We start from the raw sequence: 22,198 nt of genomic DNA, 5'->3' as shown, positions 1-22,198 counted from the left end.
AACACTCCGCTGTTTGTTTTTGAAGACAAAGCCCTTATAACCTAATTTGCAAGTGTTGCATTTTTAGGAGAATAAACAGAATTATAGAAGCAGAAAATTGTAGGAGCAATATTACACCAACTTGAAATGTCTTTGCTGCTTGTGGCTGAAGGGTATCCTTGACCATTTCACGCTATTTTGCCATGGTATGGTACGTCGTGTTATTAGGATTATATATCAATTGAAGTACCATTGTCTTTCGAATTTTCATTGCTCAAATTGGAATGTGGACTGTGACAAGAAAAAATCTTGGTCTTTCGGGATATGATTTGAGCATAATGATATGAATTAGCAGTCAATTTAACTGGAGTTACACAATACACCTGCATCCCTAGATATGATCTCCAAAATGCATTGCTTTTGATAAACATTTTGCTATTTGACATTGAGTAACCGTGAATGGGTTACCTTTTTTTTATTTTTATTGTTTCCTGTTTTTCAGGGAGATTTGTTGAATTGCCATCCTCAGGGTGAGTCCCCCTCACCACAGGCCAGGGGTTTACGCCAACCATCTGTCATCTTCATGGGTCGCCAGACCTCCAGAAGTTCCGCGGCTGAAGATGCCACCGCAAGTATACACTTACGACAAGCGGAGCGTCATTCACCAAATCAGCCATCACATGCCTCGGAATGCCTGCAAAGTGGCCTTTCGAATGACTCCAAAGTTTCCAGAGAGGTCGTTGCCGACAGCGGAGCGTCTTTATCAGTTGACATTTCAGGCTCAAACGATTCCCCCGACGGCTGTAATTTGTGTGACAAACATGAAAGGACGGCGGCAGTGGTTCCATCTGTTCGTACCTTAACAGCCAGCGCCGGCGTGCCTTTTGGAGGTGATGAACAACTGACTTCACCTCGGGTGACCTTGACGAGGCCTGAGAAGAATAGCCCATCGCCCAGCACTATCAGCCATATGTGGGACAGGAATTCACCTGCAGAATACACTCGGGGTAGAGGGTCTGGTCATCAGGAGAGCATAAAAGAAGATGTGGAGAGAGTTCTGCTAAGATCACTGCCTCAAACTGACTTGGGAAAAGAATCTCAAGATGTGCCAGGTTGGTGATCTTATTAGTGAAAGATATTAAATGCCAGAAGATATCCAGACTCTGTATGTTGTACGTTGTTTCACTGTACTAGCTAGTATTTTATTCCTTAGCAATCTGATTGAAACATGTTCCTTTTAAGGAATTGCTGAAATGCATATATTTTGACTTATAATGCTACATATACACACGGATTCAAATAGCCTGATGTTTATGTGTTTTTAGAGAAGAGTGAAACCCTTAGTAGATCCAGTTCCAGTATGGAGCTGTCAGTGACCAGCATTGGTAGTGACCTGTCCACCTCCCTGACTGAGTCTGACCTGGCTGAGCTACCAAAGGTGCCAGAGGGTGTAGTCCATGTAGCCAGCCACACCAGGAGGACAGCCAGCCACACCAGGAGGACAGCCAGCCACACCAGGAGGACAGACAACCACACCAGGAGGACAGACAGCCCACCACAGAGGAGTGCTATTCCACCCAGCGAGAGGGAGCTCCGCAGCGCCAGTGTTCACAGTCAATCACTGGACACTCCAAAGCCTAGGAACAGACCAGAATCACGTAGCGAATCCACGTCTCCAGAAATCCCATTGAAAAGGTAGGAGTTCGTTATGTACTTTACATTTCGGTCTCAGTGAAGTGTTGCACTGCACTGGAAAGAGCTGTCTATTCATTTGATGACATTCAATTAAACCCTTATGTCAACCATCATAACAAACACAGTTCTTTTTAATTTTGTAAACATTTTTCTACATTTTCCTCCCAGCCTATCTGTTTAATTCAGTTTTATTGTTGAGTAAATTAAACAGAGGGGCAGGCTAAAGCAGTGAAGCTACAGCTTTACATGAGCATGTTCCAGAGTGGCCAAGCTGAACTGGGCTGCAGGATAACTAAGCTGCACTGGGGATTCTGCTCAAGACAGTTGACTTGCGCCACATCTGTAGCCGCCAGAGAGGATGGTGGGAGTCCCGCTCCACACGACCCACCGCACTCACTTCTTCTCAGCAGCAGCCGCTTTAGCCTCAGTGCACCTTATAGGGAGGGTTTAGGACCCGTGACAAACATTATTGCCTTAATCCAAGATAATGCTGTAACAGAGCAATTTTCTGCTTGGGAGACCTCAGGAAGTCTCAGTGGAGGAGGACATTTGTGGCGCCATAGAGTGTTCTGGAGGGTGGGCATGTGGACAGGCACTCACACTAAGAAATCCAGCGCTTGGTGTCCTCTGATTTTAAGGATGGCTTGTGATGGCTTGCACAGTGAACGGAGTGACAATTTCTGTCCATTAATCCAGATCTTTACTGTCCTCTGAAAAAAGTCTGATGGCAGGCTATAGATGTAGCTATAATACGCATCTTTCCTCTGTGTGTTAAGATAATTCTCAGTATATGTGTTGGTAGACAAGTAACTGTTTGGGGGTGAAACTCAAAGGTATTTCTTATAAATAACTGTAGCTTGTCTGTGATTTAGATTTAGCAATGCATGGGTGTATATTCCTCAATGCATAGGCCTCATCTTCCAGTTGTACATGTGTATTGTACAAATGTTTTCCAAGGCCACAAAAATACAGCATTTCTTTTTACAGTCCAAACTATTTTAACATTTGATCTGCTACAACAACAAAAATGTATTGTTTGCTTGGTATCAGGGTTGAAGTTTGACATGGAATGAAAATAAAACAGACAAATTATTGTACTTAGAACCTGAACAATGAATGTTTTTGTTTAGATGTTGTGTACTCCATTTAAATGTTCCACTGTGCCCTTTAGAGAAGCTGTAGAGTGGTTGGTTGTGGCGGCGATGGGGAGGGGAGAATCTGAGCTCTCCATTGTTAACATGGAGCCCTGTGTATGGGGGGGGGGGACGACACAAAGCTTTGATGTGAAGCTCAGAGCAGCCTGTCTCCAGTGCCACGCGGCCTCACTCAACGTCAAGGTTAGAGTTTATATCGCTTTTCCCATTCAGCTCCCAGGCAGGAAAACAAGTGTTGGCAATTCATTCCATTATTCCATTATATTTCCCCCTGGTGTGACCTGGGTGAGGGAGTAGAGAACAGAAACCCTCTTGGGTTTTCTTTAGTGCTCATCGTAATGGCTGGAGTCTTTCACAGGGATGCGGTGTTTATTTATTTAGGATCCCCATTAGCTTTTGCAGAAGCAGCAGCTATTCTTTCTTGGATCCACACAAAACATGACAAGTAAAAAAAACTAAACACTGATACAGTGATAGTGAAATGCTTACCTGTACGCTGTCTTTAGTGCAGTAAAAGTATCTTAATATTAACAAATAAGTGATAAAAAGTAGTTGAAAAAAAAAAGTGTAACGATGGAAATATGTACATAATTAGAAGATGCTGTGTAATGTCTCCTGTGGTGACTGGGAATTACTTGTATTATGTTGTTGTTAAGACAACAACGTCATGGCTATGTCAGCTGTGAGATGTTTTTTTTTTCTAAAAATCATGTGGAGATTCTGTAGCTATATGAAGTGTCTGAGTACGAAGCTCCTTAATCAAGGGCATTACTTAGAAATGGTTCCAAACGGACAAAGGCTGTCTGGATTGTACTGGTTATTGTGTACTCTCACATACGACCGTTTAATAGTGAGAATTATTGTACAGTGTTATTTGTTTAACCAGGTCTCTCCATTTGATACAACTATTAGTATTTTCCAGCATTTTCCCTTTTCTTTGTGTGTGAAAGAAATGCCCTGAAAGTGATCTGACACCAATCACTCATGTTGAGACCATTACATTTTAGGAAATCATGGTGAAATCGCCACTGTACACAGTGTCAGTGTTATATCACTCGCCAGAGGCTGACCCCCCCCCCCCCCCCTCCATCCCTACTAATAATACACTCCTGATGATGTCGAGACTCAGACACACACACAGCAACACCAAACGTGTGGTATGAGACCTCGCGATGAAGCCCTCACAACAATACGGAGAGGTTTGGTGCACACAACTAATTCCCTTTTTTTAGTTAAAAGGTCCCTTTTTGAAGAGCACTGACAAATAAAATGTAGAGTAAGTTGATGACAATTTCAAGGCCCACGCTGACGGGAGGAAAAAAGGCAGAGCTTTTACCCATGCTACTTCAGCTGCATTGAAGAGGACTTAGCGCAGATGGATGGTGCACTACATGTCATGGATATAATTCAAGCTGCCAGCTTAATCAGGATGTTACCAGGAAACAACCTGCAAAAGGGAAGGAGCAATTGTTTGCTGACCTCTAACCCCGGAGCCCATTATAGATTGTCATACATTCTTTTTGCCCCTTTTATGTTGGGGGGCTCAGGATCTCGGCTGGGGTTTCTGGGGAATTCAATGAGGGCCACCCAGAGCTTAATGCTCAAGAAAGAGATGGATTCCCCCGATCCACATGCATTAGGCACCCATTTCTCATTTTACAGCCTCACATGGCCAGATTAAAGTGTAAATCTCTCACCAAAAGAAATCATCTTGGGTTTTTTCTTGTTGGGAGGTTGGGCTATGTTAGCTGTCCGAATATGGATGAAATTCATGTTTTTCTGTAATAATTTCCAGGCCCCTGTTATATTGAAATGAGACACAAGAACAGTTTTGTTCTATGCTCCTAATCCCTCAGTTTATTAGCTGTGTACCCAGTGCTGAGGCACTTTATTTTCCTGCCTGGTATTCACTCCGCATCAATTGACATCGAATTGGTATTCATCAATCGACATCTCTGACATTGGTTAACATGTCAGTCAATACAAATGCTACCATAGTGCCTTGACCCCTTAAACACACACAGAGAGAGGAAAAATCTGTAAACACGTATGGTTCAAATCCAGTCAGACTTTTTGTTTCTGTGTCTTCATTTGATATACATGTTCTTTCAGACTGTCCATGGAGGGATTCTTCCATCTACTGGAGAGCATCGAAGAACGATTCCACAGAGGAGAACGAAGTGTGTACTGTGTCTCGTCACTTGGCGATAGCAAACGCAATAAAGTGATCAGGTAAGCTCTTTCCATATTTAGAAACGATTTTGGTCTTTGCCTTGAGTTTGGCTGCAATTATTTTCATTATCAACCAGTGTTCATGGATCTGGGAAAAATGTATGAACCTGCCGCCAAGGGCTCTCACTTTAAATTAAGTGTCATCACTTGGCACCAACAATGCTCTTGCAGCACATCTTGGTTTCTAAGGGTTTTTCAAAGACACAGGATTGTCATAGTAACCACACTTTGCTGCTGAATTATGGTCCTCTTGGCATTTGGGAGTCATTGAAATGCACTGGCTATGTGTCATTTGAAACGAAAGTGAACACTTTTCTAAATATATTACATTTTTGTACAAGAGGATAAAGATACAAATGTTTTATTATCAATAAGTGTTTGCAATAGAATAGCAGGGAAGGAAATGACATTCCCAACTTCTTGCCTTTTTGCCAGAATGATCAGAACTACTGTCACCTGGTTGTCAGACGGTGAATTGTGTGCGTTTTGTCTCTTGCTGTGGCCTTTGCCATGTGTTTGGGGCTTGTGTGTGTTGGGGCTCATCCCTAACATGGGGTGTACTGAGAACAGTTGCTGTGCTCTATACTCCTGACCTGTGGGCTGCTAGGCTGAGCCCCGGGTTCCATGGCGATGGCTCACTCCGCTCTATATATTCGTCAGCCTTTGTAACGCCAGGGCAGGCTTGAATGGAGAGGACCTTGATGCATGTGGAGCAGTCGTCCTTCACCAGCTTCAGAGGTTGTCATGGACCATGTCAATGGGTTGCCTGTTACCCGAAGAGCTAGTTAGCTCCAACTGGTCCACCACCGAGCCCAGGAAAATAAGGTAAGGCTTCTTTGAACTCTGCACCAGATAAGTCTTTTTTTGTTTGTTGATGTCACTGTTTTGAAAATGTATAATTTGATGCATTTCTTTTCAATCGTAAATAGAAGTGTGTGTTAGGTGAGGCAGTTAAAATGATCTTCAGGTTCATGCTGGTCAGTAATGTTATGACCCTTTGAAATTGAGCCTTCATGTACAGAATGTTTATTTTCTCCTTTGCGTCCTTTTGTTTTTCTAAAGAAAATTATTAATTGCTTTTGGTATTATTTTTGGATAATTACATAATTATTGTGCTGTAAAAACTCAGGTAGAAAAATGCTTCAATTGGTCTTGTGTTGCTGCTTCAGGGTCCCTTAGTATTATATTTGCTAAATATTCCATCAAGTCTGAGTGAGTCAAGACGGGAACATTTTCAACTCTGCTCCTGTAATAAATGTGAGCTATAATGGAGTCATTGAGCAGAGATATCAGTGCTCTAAAAGTGACCGAGTCCAATAGACAATCTCACCGTCCAAATGAAAAGTGAACCGATTCAAAGATGAATTCCACTTTCCAGACAAAGAGCAGATTAGTTCCTGTGCATTTTTCTTGAAGGTTTGATTGGAGTTCAGAGGAGAGGGGAAGCACATATTTAGAACAGGTTGAGATTTGAATTGAATGTCCGTGAACACATCTCCATCCTCCACAAATGTAAAGGTCATTGGTGTTACCTCAAGCAGTAACTCTGTGTGTGTGTGAATGTCATGAGAAAATGAAATGCCCTATCTGTGACTGGTTTCTTTTGATAATGAGGAGCTCCATTTTGAACCATAGCTTCAGGCTCTGCTATGCCTGAATACCTTATTGTATTCAGGCAAAAAGAAAGTGTCTTGAGATACAGTATCTTTTATACCCTACTGTGGTCGCTTGACCTTTTCTCAGTATGTAGCCAACTTATGTGTCATTAGGTTAACTTCAATTCACAAATATAAAATAAGCCAACTTTGGTCAATATATCAAGATGTCAAACTACACTACCTTTTCTTTAGGCGCACCGTGTGTGTGTTTCTTTCCATTGAGTTTTTCTTTCTCACCATTACATGCATGAATGACCCAACTCCATAATTGTTTATATTTGGAGTGTTTACACTATATAGATGGACAGTATATGTATAAATGCATTCTCTCACTGTAATAAAGTATGTTTATGTTGTATCTTACTGTGGTAAGATACAAGCCTGTGATCCTCGCTCACGGTACAGTGTGTCATCCATGCTGCAGCTCCCGTCTCCCCCCTGATGCTGCTCCTCTGTGGGATCGCTGGTTCAAGCACGCCCTTCTGCTGAAGGACTACCATGTCCTCACCCCCGAGCGCCTCGTCCAGCTGTTCACTCCACTGCTGCTGCCATACAACGCCTCCTATAGTGCCAAGGTATGCATCTCACAATACACTTCAGGGTACAGTACCTTTTCTTACAGTACATACTCTGTCATGCACAGGAAGAACATGTCATGCATTACAAGGATATACTTATTTCTTTATTTTATTATTATTTAGAATTTTTTTGAACTCCTTTTTCTATTTTCGATCTTGTCTCATCACTGCAAACTCCAAAGGGCCCGGGAGGCGAAGGTTGAGTCATGCGTTCTCTGAAACATGACCCGCCAAACCGCGCTTCTTAACACCCGCCCGCTTCACTTTGAAGCCAGCTGCACCAATGTGTCGGAGGAAACACCATTCGCCTGACGATCGAGGTCAGCCTGCAGGCTCCAGGCCCGCCACAAGGAGTTGCTAGAGCGCGATGAGCCGTGTAAAGGCCCCAGCCAAACCCTCCCCTAACCCGGACAACGCTGGGCCAATTGTGCGCCACCCAATGGGACACCCGATCACGTCCGGTTGTGACCTGGGTCTGTAGTTCCGCCTCTAGCACTGCGATGCAGAGTGCCTTCGACTGCTGCGCCACTCAGGAGACCCTGATAAAACATCTGTACAGACAGACTCACACTTTGTGTGTGTGTGAAATGTAGTGCTTCCCGTTCATCAGATTGCTACACAGGGTGACCTTGGCCAAAGGAAACTCTGACCCATGTGCTAATCGCAAATAACAGGCTCTGCCCAGACTCCTTTCATCCTGTGGCTTATTGTCCTGAAAAACACAGACCTTTAATTTGTTATTAGCTGAAGTATTGCTGTGGCCCAGGCCCACATTAATGAGGCAGCCATTAGACCTTCTTCACAACAGAGGCGGGAGTCTTTGAAATTCCCTACTCATTGACCTTGCAGCAGAGCATGCCCAATTAAACCGGCCATGAAATGACAGACTATTCACCAGGCCCACAGAGGATGAAAGATTGAGATAAGAGTAAGGTACCATCATTGCTACTCATCTTCCTTCCGGAATCCTCTGTTGCTTTCTTTGTTTGTGTGCTCAGGGTTGTCATTGTTAATTTGACACATGTACAGTTGAAGTTGGAAAGTTTACATACACCTTAGTCAAATACATTTAAACTCAGTTTTTCACAATTTCTGACATTTAATCCTCGTAAAAATTCCCTGTCTTAGGTCCGTTAGGATCACCACTTTATTTTAAGAATGTGAAATGTCAGAATATTAGTAGAGCGAATGTTTTATTTCTTTCATCACATTCCCAGTGGGTCAGAAGTTTACATACACTCAATTAGTATTTGGTAGCATTGCCTTTAAATTGTTTAACTTGGGTCAAACTTTTTGAGTATCCTTCCACAAGCTTCCCATAATAAGTTGGGTGAATTTTGGCTCATTCCTCCTGACAGAACTGGTGTAACTGAGTCAGGTTTGTAGGCCACCTTGCTCGCACACGCTTTTTCAGTTCTGCCCACAAATTTTCTATAGGATTGAGGTCAGGGCTTTGTGATGGCCACTCCAATATAGAGGTCGACCGATTAATCGGAATGGCCGATTAATTAAGGCCGATTTCAAGTTTTCATAACAATCGGAAATCGGTATTTTTGGACATCGATTTGGCCGATACTAATACCTTGTCAGCTCAGGGATTCAATCTTGCAACCTTATTGTTAACTAGTCCAATGCTCTAACCACCTGCTTCTCATTGCACTCCACGAGGAGCCTGCCTGTTACGCGAATGCAGTAAGCCAAGGTAAGTTGCTAGCAAGCATTAATCTTATCTTATAAAAATCATAATCACTAGTTAACTACACATGGTTGATGATATTACTAGTTTATCTAGCGTCGCATATAATCGATGCGGTGCGTATTCGCGAAAAAAGACTGTCCTTGCTCCAATGTGTACTTAACCATAAACATCAATGCCTTTCTTAAAATCAATACACAGAAGTATATATTTTTAAACCTGCATATTTAGCTAAAAGAAATCCAGGTTAGCAGGCAATATTAACCTGGTGAAATTGTGTCACTTCTCTTGCGTTCATTGCACGCAGAGTCAGGTTTTATGCAACAGTTTGGGCTGCCTAATTTGCCAGAATTCTACGTAATTATGACATAACATTGAAGGTTGTGCAATGTAACAGCAATATTTAGACTTATGGATGCCACCCGTTAGATAGAATACAGAACGGTTCTGTATTTCACTGAAAGAATAAACGTCTTGTTTTTGAGATGATAGTTTCCGGATTCGACCATATTAATGACCTAAGGCTCGTCATTCTGTGTGTTATTATGTATTAATTAAGTCTATGATTTGATAGAGCAGTCTGACTGAGCGATGGTAGGCACCAGCAGGCTCGTAAGCATTCATTTAAACAGCACTTTCGTGCGTTTTGCCAGCTCTTTGCTGTGCTTCAAGCATTGCGCTGTTTAAGACTTCAAGCCCATCAACTCCCGAGATTAGGCTGGTGTAACCGATGTGAAATGGCTAGCTAGTTAGCGGGGTGCTCGCTAATAGCGTTTCAAAAGTCACTCGCTCTGAGAGTTGGAGTAGTTATTCCCCTTGCTCTGCATGGGTAACGCTGCTTCAAGGGTGGCTGTTGTCGATGTGTTCCTGGTTCAAGGCCAGGCAGGGGCGAGGAGAGGGACGGAAGCTATACGGTTACACTGGCAATACTAACGTGCCTATAAGAACATCCAATAGTCAAAGGTATATTAAATACAAATGGTAGAGAGAAATAGTCCTATAATAACTACAACCTAAAACTTCTTACCTGGGAATATTGAATATTCATGTTAAAAGGAACCACCAGCTGTCATATGTTTTGAGCAAGGAACTTAAACGTTAGCTTTCTTACATGGCACATATTGCACTTTTACTTTCTTCTCCAACACTTTTGTTTTTGCATTATTTAAACCAAATTGAACATGTTTCATTATTTATTTGAGGCTAAATAGATTTTATTGATGTATCATATTAAGTTAAAATAAGTGTTCATTCAGTATTGTTGTAATTGTCATTATTACAAATAATTAAATAAAAATTGGCCAATTAATCGGTATCGGCTTTTTTGGTCCTCCAATAATCGGTATCGGCGTAGAAAAATCATAAAATCGGTCAACCTCTTGTGATGGCCACTCCAATACCTTGACTTTGTTGTCCTTAAGTCATTCTGCCACAACTTTGGAAGTATGCTTGGGGTCATTGTCCATTTGGAAGGCCATTTGCGACCAAGCTTTAACTTCCTGACTGATGTCTTCTCTAGAGTATGTGGGAGGCTAGCGTCCCACCAGGCCAACATCCAGTGAGATTGCAGAGCGCCAAATTCAAATACAGAAATATTCATTATAAAAATTCAGAAAAGATACAACTATTTTACATTGGTTTAAAGATTAACTTCTTGTGAATCCAACCACTGTCAGATTTAAAAAATGCTTTGCGGCGAAAGCATACCTTACAATTATTTGAGAACATAGCCCAGCAGACAAATCATTACAAACAGCAACCAGCCAAGGAGAAGAGTTACACAAGTCAGAAATAGAGAGAAAATGTAATTCTTTTTTTTTTTTACTTTTGATGATCTTCATATGTTTGCACTCAGAAGACATTCATTTATTGTTCCTTTTGTTCGATAAAGTCTCTTTATTTCCAAAAACCTCAGTTTTGTTAGCGCGTTTTCTTCAGTAATCCACAGGCTCAAACGCAGTCACAACAGGCAGACCAAAAAAAAATCTATTGTATCCGTAAAGTTCATAGAAACATGTCAAACGATGTTTATATTCAATCCTCAGGTTGTTTTTAGCCTAAATAATCGATAATATTTCAACCGGACAATAAAGTCGTCAATATAAAAAGGTAAACAAGAAAGGTACTCTCTCTGGTCACGCACATGAAAAAGCTCTGTAACACGGCAGGGTCCACTCATTCAGACTACTCTTACTCCCTCATTTTTCAGAATACAAGCCTGAAATAATTTCTAAAGACTGTTGACATCTAGTGGAAGACATTGGAACTGCAATTTGAGTCCTAAGTCAATGGATACTGTAATGACAAATTCCTACTTCCTGAATGGATTTTTCTCAGGTTTTCGCCTGCCAAATCAGTTCTGTTATACTCACAGACATTATTTTAACAGTTTTGGAAACTTTAGTGTTTTCTATCCAAATCTGAGTAGAAGGCAGTTTAATTTGGGCATGCTTTTCATCCAAAATTCCAAATGCTGCCCCCTACCCTTGAGAAGTTAAGATGTTGCTTCAATATATCCACATAATTTTCCCACTTCATGATGCCATCTCTTTTGTGAAACGCAGCAGTCCCTCCTACAGCAAAGCAACCCCACAACAGGATGATGCCAACCCCGTGCTTCACGGTTGGGATGGTGTTCTTCGGCTTGCAAGCCTCCCCCTTTTTCCTCCAAACATAACGATGGTTATTATGGCCAAACAATTCTATTTTTGTTTCATCAGACCAGAGGACATTTCTCCAAAAAGTACGATCTTTGTCCCAATGTGCAGTTGCTAACCGTAGTCTGGCTTTTGTATGGCGGTTTTGGAGCAGTGGCTTCTTCCTTTGCTGAGAGGCCTTTCAGGTTAAGTCGATTCATAGGACTGGTTTTACTGTGGATATAGATACTTTTGTATCGGTTTCCTCCAGCATCTTCACAAGGTCCTTTGCTGTTGTTCTGGGATTGAGTTGCACTTTTCGCACCAAAGTACGTTGATCTCTAGGAGACAGAACGCATCTCCTTCCTGAGTGGTATGACGGCTGCGTGGTCCCATGGTGTTTATACTTGTATACTTTTGTTTGTACAGATTAACGTGGTACCTTCAGGCGTTTGGAAATTGCTCCCAAGGATGAACCAGACTTGTGGAGGTCTACAATTATTTTTCTGAGGTCTTGGCTGATTTATTTTGATTTCCCATGAGGTCAAGCAAAGAGGCACTGAGTTTGAAGGTAGGCCTTGAAATACATCCACAGGTACACCTCCAATTGACTGAAATTATGTCAATTAGCCTATCAGAAGCTTCTAAAGCCATGACATCATTTTCTGGAATTTTGTAAGTTGTTTAAAGGCACAGTCAACTTAGTGAATGTAAACTTCTGACCCACTGGAATTGTGATAGTGAAATAATCTGTCTGTAAACAATTGTTGGACAAATTACTTGTCATGCACAAAGTAGAGGTCCTAACCATCTTGCCAAAACTATAGTTTGTTAACAAGACATTTGTGGAGTGGTTGAAAAATGAGTTTTAATGACTCCAACGTAAGTGTACAGTGGGGCAAAAGGGTATTTAGTCAGCCACCAATTGTGCAAGTTCTCCCACTTAAAAAGATGAGGCCTGTAATTTTCATCATAGTACACTTCAACTATGACAGACAAATGAGAAAAAAAATCCAGAAAATCACATTGTAGGATTTTTAATGAATTTATTGGCAAATTATGGTGGAAAATAAGTATTTGGTCAATAACAAAAGTTTCTCAATACTTTGTTATATACCCTTTGTTGGCAATGACAGAGGTCAAATGTTTTCTGTAAGCCTTCACAAGGTTTTCACACATTGTTGCTGGTATTTTGGCCCATTCCTCCATGCAGATCTCCTCTAGAGCAGTGACGTTTTGGGGCTGTTGCTGGGCAACACAGACTTTCAACTCCCTCCAAAGATTTTCTATGGGGTTGAGATCTGGAGACTGGCTAGGCCACTCCAGGACTTTGAAATGCTTCATACGAAGCCACTCCTTCGTTGCCCGGGCGGTGTGTTTGGGACCATTGTCATGCTGAAAGACCCAGCCACGTTTCATCTTCAATGCCCTTGCTGATGGAAGGAGGTTTTCACTCAAAATCTCACGATACATGGCCCCATTCATCCTTTCCTTTACACGGATCAGTCGTCCTGGTCCCTTTGCAGAAAACAGCCCCAAAGCATGATGTTTCCACCCCCATGCTTCACAGTAGGTGTGGTGTTCTTTGGAAGCAACTCAGCATTCTTTGTCCTCCAAACAAGAACGAGTTGAGTTTTTACCAGAAAGTTATATTTTGGTTTCATCTGACCAAATGACATTCTCCCCATCTTCTTCTGGATCATTCAAATGCTCTCTAGCAAACTTCAGACGGGCCTGGAAATGTACTGGCTTAAGCAGGGGGACACGTCTGGCACTGCAGGATTTGAGTCCCTGGCGGCGTAGTGTGTTACTGATGGTAGGCTTTGTTACTTTGGTCCCAGCTCTCTGCAGGTCATTCACTAGGTCCCCCCGTATGGTTCTAGGATTTTTGCTCACCGTTCTTGTGATCATTTTGACCCCACGGGGTGAGATCTTGCGTGGATCCTCAGATCGAGGGAGATTATCAGTGGTCCTGTATGTCTTCCATTTCCTGATAATTGCTCCCACAGTTTATTTCTTCAAACCAAGCTGCTTACCTATTGCAGATTCAGGCTTCCCAGCCTGGTGCAGGTCTACAGTTTTGTTTCTGGTGGTGGCCATAGTGGAGTTTGGAGTGTGACTGTTTGAGGTTGTGGACAGGTGTCTTTTATACTGATAACAAGTTCAAACAGGTGCCATTAATACAGGTAACGAGTGGAGGACAGAGGAGCCTCTTAAAGAAGAAGTTACAGGTCTGTGAGAGCCAGAAATCTTGCTTGTTTCTAGGTGACCAAATACTTATTTTCCACCATAATTTGCAAATAAATTCATTAAAAATCCTACAATGTGATTTTCTGGAGAAAAAAAAATCTAATTTTGTCTGTCATAGTTGAAGTGTACCTATAATGAAAATTACAGGCCTCTCTCATCTTTTTAAGTGGGAGAACTTGCACAATTGGTGGCTGACTAAATACTTTTTTGCCCCACTGTATGTAAACTTCTGACTTCAACTGTAAATGTATCACAAATCAATGAGTAGGTCTGTACAGATTAATATCTTAACATTTGATTGAGTAGGGAATATTTGTTTATTTCTTTCAATATAAATCAGTTAAAAAAAATAACAAATCTTATGTGTCCAATCTTCTGAAAAGGCTGCTAGCATTTTAGCTCTGGTTCTTGCGAGGCTGTAGAGGCTCTTAAAAATATGAACTGACAAAGAGAAGAGGTGCCGCAATCCTGATCACCATGTCCAAGCGCATCAGGAAGAGCCTGAGTGTAAACCTCTCTCTCTCTCGCCCCCCCTCTCTCTCTCCCTCTCTCTCGCCCCCCCCCCTCTCTCTCTCTCACCCCCCCCCCCCCTCTCTCTCTCTTGCCCCCTCTCACAAACCCACACAACAGCTTATTCTCCTTCATTCTCACACACGAGCCCGAACAGAATTTCCATTCACGTCTTGCCACACAGCCTTCACCACTCTGTGACCAACGGGAGCATGCATCTCGCATGCACACTCAGAGACCCTTTGAATATTGAAGGGCCAACCGTTGCATTCATTGATATTTCAATTGCAGTGGTTTGTGAGAGCTCTCTCCACTACGTGGTGCATTTGGAATATATTTAAAAAGAGAAATATCACGAGGAGGGATCAGGACATTTTGGATTGTGAGTGTTGAGTAGGAAGAAAAGATCAGATTGGGTGTTTGTTCTCCTCTCAGGATATGAAAGCCTGTACACGCTATCAGTCTCCCGATGACCTGCCGATCACAACTAATATTGTACAGGTTTGTCTGTTTCTAAATCGTCCTGATCTTCCCCTTCATATTAACGCTCATTAAAAGTTGTGAAGGGCCGTCTGAGCCGAGAGGCAGGCTTTGAAGACAAGAGAGGGCCTATCGCTCAGATGATGATGATGATGGCTGGTTTGATATGGTGAATGGAATCACCGTGTCCATCTCCCTCCTCCTCCTCACATGGAGCAGCTCTTCTTAATTGTGTGTGTCCTCGTCTCCCGGGAGATAAGTTGAGAGGAAGGAAGAGAGCAGTTTGTCTCAATCCTCTCCGCCAAGTGGAGATAACTTAACGCATTTCACGTTAACGCGAGGATGATTGCGTTCTTTAGGCACTTGTCTAATCTCATGGATGAGAGGAGTGTGTGTGTGTGTGTGTGTGTGTGTGTGTGAGAGGGGAGGGAGGGAGAGTAGAAAGAGAGAGAGAGGATAATCTCTTTTGCTTAAACCAGAGAGAATTTCTAGTTATTTTCTTTGTCACAGTCAGGATGTGTGCAGTACTCTGTACCACAGCCAGGCCTGGGTAGATTACTTGTTTAGTCGTTAGGAGTTCAATTTGACACTCCCTTCACAATGTGGGAGCAGTTATAATGTGGTTTTAATTTGCCATGGTTGCAGGCCAAAGTGCTGCTGAGGACACTTCTGTCCCGGTCCAGTGAGGAGTGCCCCTCGTTGGAGAGTGAGTCTTCATCTTGTGGCCTTCCCTCGTTCCTCAACAACAGCGTTGCGGAGGTCCAACCAGCCAGACCTTCTCAGGAGCACGGCGCCTCAGGGATGCAAGGTCATTATCCCTCTCTTTCACCATTTCGGTATGGGCAGTTGTTAGCTAATGTGCTACTCCTTTGTAGTGATGCATCACTCTCCGGTTATGATAATGAAACTGTATAGCCAGCCTCAAGACTAAAACTAACGAGGGAAGTTGTGATTATGACCCTGTCCAATGATGCAAATGTTTTTAGACTATAATTTTTTCAATCAGAAGTAATTTGCACATACTGCAACTTAAGTTTACACAACATTTCAAACTGAGGAAAGTCAGTAATTGCCCAATGAGACAGAGAGGTTGGGATGTGAGCGTTTGTAGAATGGTGCCATTTCTGTTAAGTATGAGCAATCGCTGCACTGAAAGGAAACTTCCCCCATATGACAAAGAATCGCAACACTTTCACCATAGGCCTCTTTCTGAATCCCTGGCAGCCTCAGTCTTCATAGGGCCTTCTATTCAAACAAAGGGAAACCCAGAGTCCCAGCCTAGCCTCCCCCTGTCTCTGAGCTCTGTGTGGGCCTCCCTTTCTTTTACAGGACTACAAAGTGGTGAAGAGGACAGCCAAGACGAGAACCCCGTGGAAAGTATTCCTATTAAAGGTAAAAAGGCAGTACCGAGCCCTGCATTCAGAGTTCTTGTGTGCCGTTTGTTTTCCTCCCACAGCAGCCGATAATGGGCTCTTTTTAAATGGATGGCTGTGGTAGGATGATCAAGGTGAATCTGGGGTCAAAGTCCCACCTGAAGAGCTGTGCAGTTCCTCTAATTATATTGGAGAAACAGTGCGTGTTTTCAGCCGGCCAGAGCAGAGGCGAGGCCAAATTGATAATTCGCGCCCCGCATAATGCAGCTGTTTAATTGTCAGGACACCGGGGTGTAGCCAAAGATCTGTCATTGGTTCTCATTATCTTATAAACAATGCTGTGCAGCAGCAGACTTGAAAAGACGGGATCTGAAAGCGGCCTGTGTACTAGTCCACAGCCAGAATCTCAGAAATTCAAAATGATTTCTTATTACACTAGGCTATGGGATTTCCTACTGGGCGTTTCATGTGTGGAACACCCCCAAGGACGCAGGACCGCAGAACTAGTCCAGTTTCAACTCTCAACTAATTAAAATAAAAATATTGTTTTGAAAAGAAACATTTCCAGTCCAGTTTCATGTCTGGAGCCACTGCTGGGCAACCAAAGGTAATGAGTTAATAATGTGTGGCTGTAAATGCTCAAAGTGACATGCACTTGTTAGTCCGAGCAAATGATTTGACAGACAAGACAACTACAATGGACAGATACTTAGATATATTTGGCATAAAAATGTTCCATTGTTTCATAATTTCTGTAAGGCCAAACATACATTTGTGGCCCACAGAGTTCAAAGGATTCTTGCCTATGGAAAGCACGCTTGGATGCGTAAACTCGACCCCTGGCCTGAACTTGGATTAAAACGACCAGATATAACGCTTTTATGTTTCGATTTACCGTAGTGTGTTAGTGTCATCAACTTGAGACAATTGGCCATTTATGACATACAGCTAGCTGCTCTATAGATTGTAAAGCCTGTGTAGTTCTCAAATATCAGACCTAATCCACTGTATATGGAAGTAGTTAGTGTTTTATTGAAAGAAAATCTCTCTCTTCCGAGTTGGGGTGCCTGCCAACCTGATACAGAGATAAGGTGGAGGGTGGTTATGGTGTCGTGGAAACGGTTACTCCCCTTGGCGTGTGTATGCACACTGCTTAAATACACAGCTTAGCCTGCCCTGCGCTGTGTTTTGACCCACTGTTCATCAGAAGGCCCAAAGAGCCAGCCATCGGAGCGTGTTGTCTCATCAAACACACAGCCTCTGAAAGTTGGAAACCTGGGCCTTGAGTCAATATTTAACTCTGACATTTTGTGTTTTTGGAACAGAGACAAAAGCATATCAGCTGCTTAAACAGTCTGCCACGCAGGCGAGGCAGCAGAGCTCTGGAGACGAGGAGGATCTGTCAGGTAAGGGGAGACAGCGCCTGCACCACCCCACCCCTCCAGCGAGCCACCGTGGCCTAATCATCAGTCAACACTGACCATATGTCTCACTGTTCTATGTTCTATAAAGAATTGGCACAAGTGTTGTATAAAGAATACCACCCTGTGTACAGGTTTTATTTTGTCAGTCTTCTGTGCTTTTCCTCTCCGTTTATTTACCTACATGTCAATACACAACATAGATTATCGTGTAATTAGATGCACGTCAAAATGTTTGATCTGTCTTGTTTGCTCTTTAAGGAATAAATGATGGCTATGAAGAGAACACTGGGAGGGTTGAGCGCTCCTCTCATCAAGACCCTTACCCTTGGTAAGGACATTGTTCTTCTTCACACCCTTTATGGAAATAGGCCACCAGACACCAAAGGTAATGATGTACATCTGCATGTAGCTCTCATAATTCTGTGTTAATTTCCATTAGATCAAGGGGGCGCCACCCATTAACTTGTGCATGAAAACAAAAGGCCAGACTGTTATCAAGCCTAAAGCCTGCTCTCACTATTTATTGGGTTTTTGTTTTAGGAGGCTAGCTATAAACCAGACCGTTGCCAACTAAACTAGTTTGGAAAATCCAATCCGACCCCAAATGGTTTGCACTATGTGTACAAACTGTGTTTCAACAAATAGAAAATCAGAAACAACTGTTTTGAAAAGAAGACTTACAAGGAGGAGTTTTAAGATGACACATCCCTTCATTTCCAGAGCTTCCCCACATCCTGAATTGCATTTAGGCTGCTCAAATCAAAGTGTTGAGTGGTAGGAAAATAACGTCTGAATAGCTGCATGTTTTTCACACATTTGAATATCAACACGACTTCATCAAAATCTGCAATTGTAGGTCCTCAGAGCGGCTCTTCACCGGGAGCCCATTTGGGAAGGTAATGGCTGGGTAAACGTTATGAGGAATAATCTTCTCTGATTTCATGTGATTACTGGGCACCACGCTGACACAAGGGCCCAAAGTGTGCGTCTCCCTGGCCAGGCCAGCGGGTCTCTCAGTCTACCTATTAGCAGAGGGAAGGGCATAATGGCCCAGTTCTATTGAGGCGCTACTGTCTGCCAGTGCCAGCCCAATGACTATACCTCTTTAATAAACATGAGCCAATTTCAGACTCCAGACCCTCTGATCGCTCTGTCTCCACTGTCATTAAGGAACATGGGAAGGCGATAAAACACATGTAAATGTCGAGGAAATGGAGAGAATCACACCACTCTGATTGGCCACTGTGGCCGTGTTGGTCCTGTGCATAAATTATTGAAATGAGACTAATGACTAGTTTTGCATGCTTGACACCTAATCTGGTCAGGGGAGGAGTGATCTGTTGTAGAGCGACAGCTAAGAGCGGTCACCATCGCACCTCTTTCCTGCTCCTCTGTGATTCCCCACCCCCGGATGCTTCCGTTTTAAGCATTCCACTTACCACAGTCACTTCTTGCGCTTTATTGCTTCTACAAGTGGTCTGGAAACCCTGCACTTGAACAGAAGCATAACACTGTAGCATGCTCTGCCACGTCTTTCCCTATCTCAATGTCTCTCTCCCCATCTCTTTCCCCCTTTCTCTATTCCTCTCTCTCACCCTGTCCTTATGTGTTTTCCTCTCTTCCCCTCTACTTCATCCTTTTTTTTATTTTTTATAATTTGCTTTATTTTGTCAGTGAGCTGATGAGTGACATCAAACGACTCTGTGGCTGGACTCAAAAAATGGCTTCCTCTCTGTTGTCTTAGACAATAATTATGATTTCCCAGTTAAGCCTAGACTACAGCTGAGGGATTGTAGTTTAAAGCAGAGGCTTTGGTGCAAAAAAAATGCATTTATAGGCCTTTGTATGGCTCCTCATTATGTGTGGGCCCGATTCATTAAGTAATTGGTTTGCAGTTGTTTACATGAGTATTACGGTCCTCTATTCAGGAGCCTTTGAGAGATGCATTGTGCAAATGTTGCATGTTATGAATGCAGAATGAGAGGCGGGGGGGGGGCAGTCCTATTGGCCAAACACTACACTCCGCTGAAAAGCAAGAGAAAGGCGCTGGGTGCCTCTTTGCATAGCAATGACTCTGCCTTTAATAAGCTTTACAGATTAAATACGCACGTTCGATACAAGATGCAAAGAAATACTCTTAACACATTTATATGTGCTCATTTCACTATTATGGCATTGGAGAGAATCAAGGTCTTTCATATTCAGTATTTCTCTCTCTCCTCCACAGTGTTTTTCAGAGTATAGAATGTGCTGTTTATTGTATTATAAGTCACGGCCAAGCAGACTGAGCTGCAACAACAGTTTATTAAGGATTCATCCATTAGAAATCTTTTGCTGCCATTGTGAGTGGTAAAGCAAAATCACTTTGTGGTTGAGTGGGGATGAAAGGAATAATGCAGGAAGGAGTGAGACTTAATAAGCAGCTGCACTCCATGTAAAGACTACTTGTTCCCCTTTGTCTGGGGGTGCATGCCACTGCTTCCTGTTGTGCAAGATTCATTATGCTGTTTTTCTTTGTTTTACTGTAGGCATTTCAGATGTTCCTTTTCCTTTCTTGTTTTTATATTTTCTTCGCTTTTTTCCCTTTTTTTTGTTGTTTTTTTGGGCCTGGCCTTGATCTAAGAAAAGATTCTCACACTGAAAAAGAAAACATAGGTGATCTCTCCCTCTCCAGTAATCAGTGAGTGATGTGGTTGTGATGCCTTCTTCCTGCTTGACAAAAACCTTGACTTGACAATTAGTGTGGAGCGTTCCTTGGACAACAGGATGTGCTCAGGCATTCGCCCCCCCCCCCCCCCTCCCCCCCAATCACTCAGACAGACACAAAGTGTCATAATCAGAAATTAGCCCTCTGGAGGAGAGGCAGGAAGAAGCGATGTGTGTGGCATCTCTCACAGAACACTGGTAGGGAGGGAGAGGAAGGGAGAGCGAGCAGGAGGAAAAACCGAGATCAGGCACCAGAAGGTGCCAGGTAGAGAGACCAACGAACATGCAGACAAACTAACAGAGCCTGATTTAGAGCGCATCTGACAGAAATGTGTTCAGAGACTTTCGGCAGAGAAATAATATGGTGACAATTTTTTTCCCATTGTGAATTCATGGCAAAGGCAGACACATGCCCAGTCTAAAAACAAATGCTTGCTCCTACCCCTAGATACTTGATGGCCCTTCATTTGTAGATCTGAAAGCATTGTAATTGTGTAAGCAATATGGGTGTAACTCCATATAGCCCACTATGAGTTGATTTGGAACTGGGCAAGAGAAACGGGCACAGACAGCATTGTGGTGATACTGTCAGACGAGGTCACTCTCCTGCATTGAGTTCCTCTCTTCCTCCCACAGTCAATCACACCATATCTAACCGTATTCATATAGTGTATACATCTGTCTGATAGGTTAAAGCAGACATTTTTACTGGTAGCAATTAAGTACCATACTGTGATTGTCTTCAATAAAAATGGTTTATAAAAATAAAATAAAAATAACAAAAATTAGCTTCTTAGCAAATAGCAATTTCTCAAGCAAGAATTTTACTAGGGCTGTCGGAATGGTTTGAGTGGGGAGTGGAAAACTGAAAATTTGCTGTTATTGGCAGAGCGGTTTAGCACTCTCTCATATTTGTCTATCGACTAATTTAAAAACAGGCTGAATTTCAGGTGGTCTTTTCAAACAACCCCCCCGCCCCCACCCTTTTGTCCTCAGAATTGTTCGTAGAGCTCCGAGACAGGATTGTGTCGCGGCACAGATCTGGGGAAGAGTACCAAAACATTTCTGAAGCATTGAAGGTCCCCAAGAACACAGTGGCCTCAATCATTCTTCAATGGAAGATGTTTGGAACCACCAAGACTCTTCCTAGAGCTGGCAGCCTGGCCAAACTGAGCAATCGGGGGAGAAGGGCCTTGGTCAGGGAGGTGAACAAATACCCACTGGTTGCTCTGACAACGTTCCAGAGTTCCTCTGTGGAGATGAGCGAACCTTTCAAAAGGACAACCATCTCTGCAGCATTCCACCAATCAGGCCTTTATGATAGAGTGGCCAGACGGAAGGCACATGACAGCCTGCTTGGAGTTTGCCTAAAGGCGCTTAAAGATTCTCAGACCATGAGAAGCAAGATTCTCTGGTCTGATGAAACCAAGATTGAACTCTTTGGCCTGAATGCCAAACGTCACTTCTGGAGGAAAAGTGGCACCATCCCTGCGGTGAATCATGGTGATGGCAGCATCATGGTGTGGAGATATTTTTCACTGGCAGGAACTGGGAGACTAGTCAGGATAGAGGGAAATATGAACCAAGCAAAGTACAGAGAGATCCTTGATGAAAACCTGCTCCACAGCGTTCAGGACCTCGGGCGTAGGTTCACCTTCCAACAGGACAATGACCCTAAGCACACAGCCAAGACAACGCAGGAGTGGCTTCGAGTCAAGTCTCAATGTCCTTGAGTGGCCCAGCCAGAGCCCGGACTTGAATCTGATCTCTGGAGAGACTTAAAATAGCTGTGTAGTGACGCTCCCCATCCAACCTGATAGAGCTTGA

General features: G+C 43.0%; 1 protein-coding gene across 3 annotated transcripts in view; it reads left to right on the top strand.

The window, feature by feature from the left end:
* The window catches only part of kiz (kizuna centrosomal protein), a 39,839-nt gene that overhangs the window by 5,605 nt on the left and 12,036 nt on the right, over nucleotides 1-22,198 (top strand). For 2 of the 3 annotated variants that reach the window (XM_021584620.2, XM_021584622.2), the window contains exons 5-13: nucleotides 482-1,091; nucleotides 1,305-1,674; nucleotides 4,941-5,060; nucleotides 5,721-5,885; nucleotides 7,143-7,293; nucleotides 15,514-15,676; nucleotides 16,198-16,260; nucleotides 17,567-17,647; nucleotides 17,924-17,993. In XM_021584620.2, coding sequence (XP_021440295.2) covers nucleotides 482-1,091; nucleotides 1,305-1,674; nucleotides 4,941-5,060; nucleotides 5,721-5,885; nucleotides 7,143-7,293; nucleotides 15,514-15,676; nucleotides 16,198-16,260; nucleotides 17,567-17,647; nucleotides 17,924-17,993 — 1,793 coding nt within the window. Of the gene's footprint in view, nucleotides 1-481; nucleotides 1,092-1,304; nucleotides 1,675-4,940; nucleotides 5,061-5,720; nucleotides 5,886-7,142; nucleotides 7,294-15,513; nucleotides 15,677-16,197; nucleotides 16,261-17,566; nucleotides 17,648-17,923; nucleotides 18,051-22,198 lie in introns of all 3 variants that reach the window. The other variant, XR_002470760.2, reaches the window with a different exon arrangement.

The sequence above is a fragment of the Oncorhynchus mykiss genome, chromosome 25, assembly GCF_013265735.2.
Source record: "Oncorhynchus mykiss isolate Arlee chromosome 25, USDA_OmykA_1.1, whole genome shotgun sequence".
Taxonomy (NCBI): Eukaryota; Metazoa; Chordata; class Actinopteri; order Salmoniformes; family Salmonidae; genus Oncorhynchus; species Oncorhynchus mykiss.
This window is presented reverse-complemented; position numbering and strand designations above follow the sequence as displayed.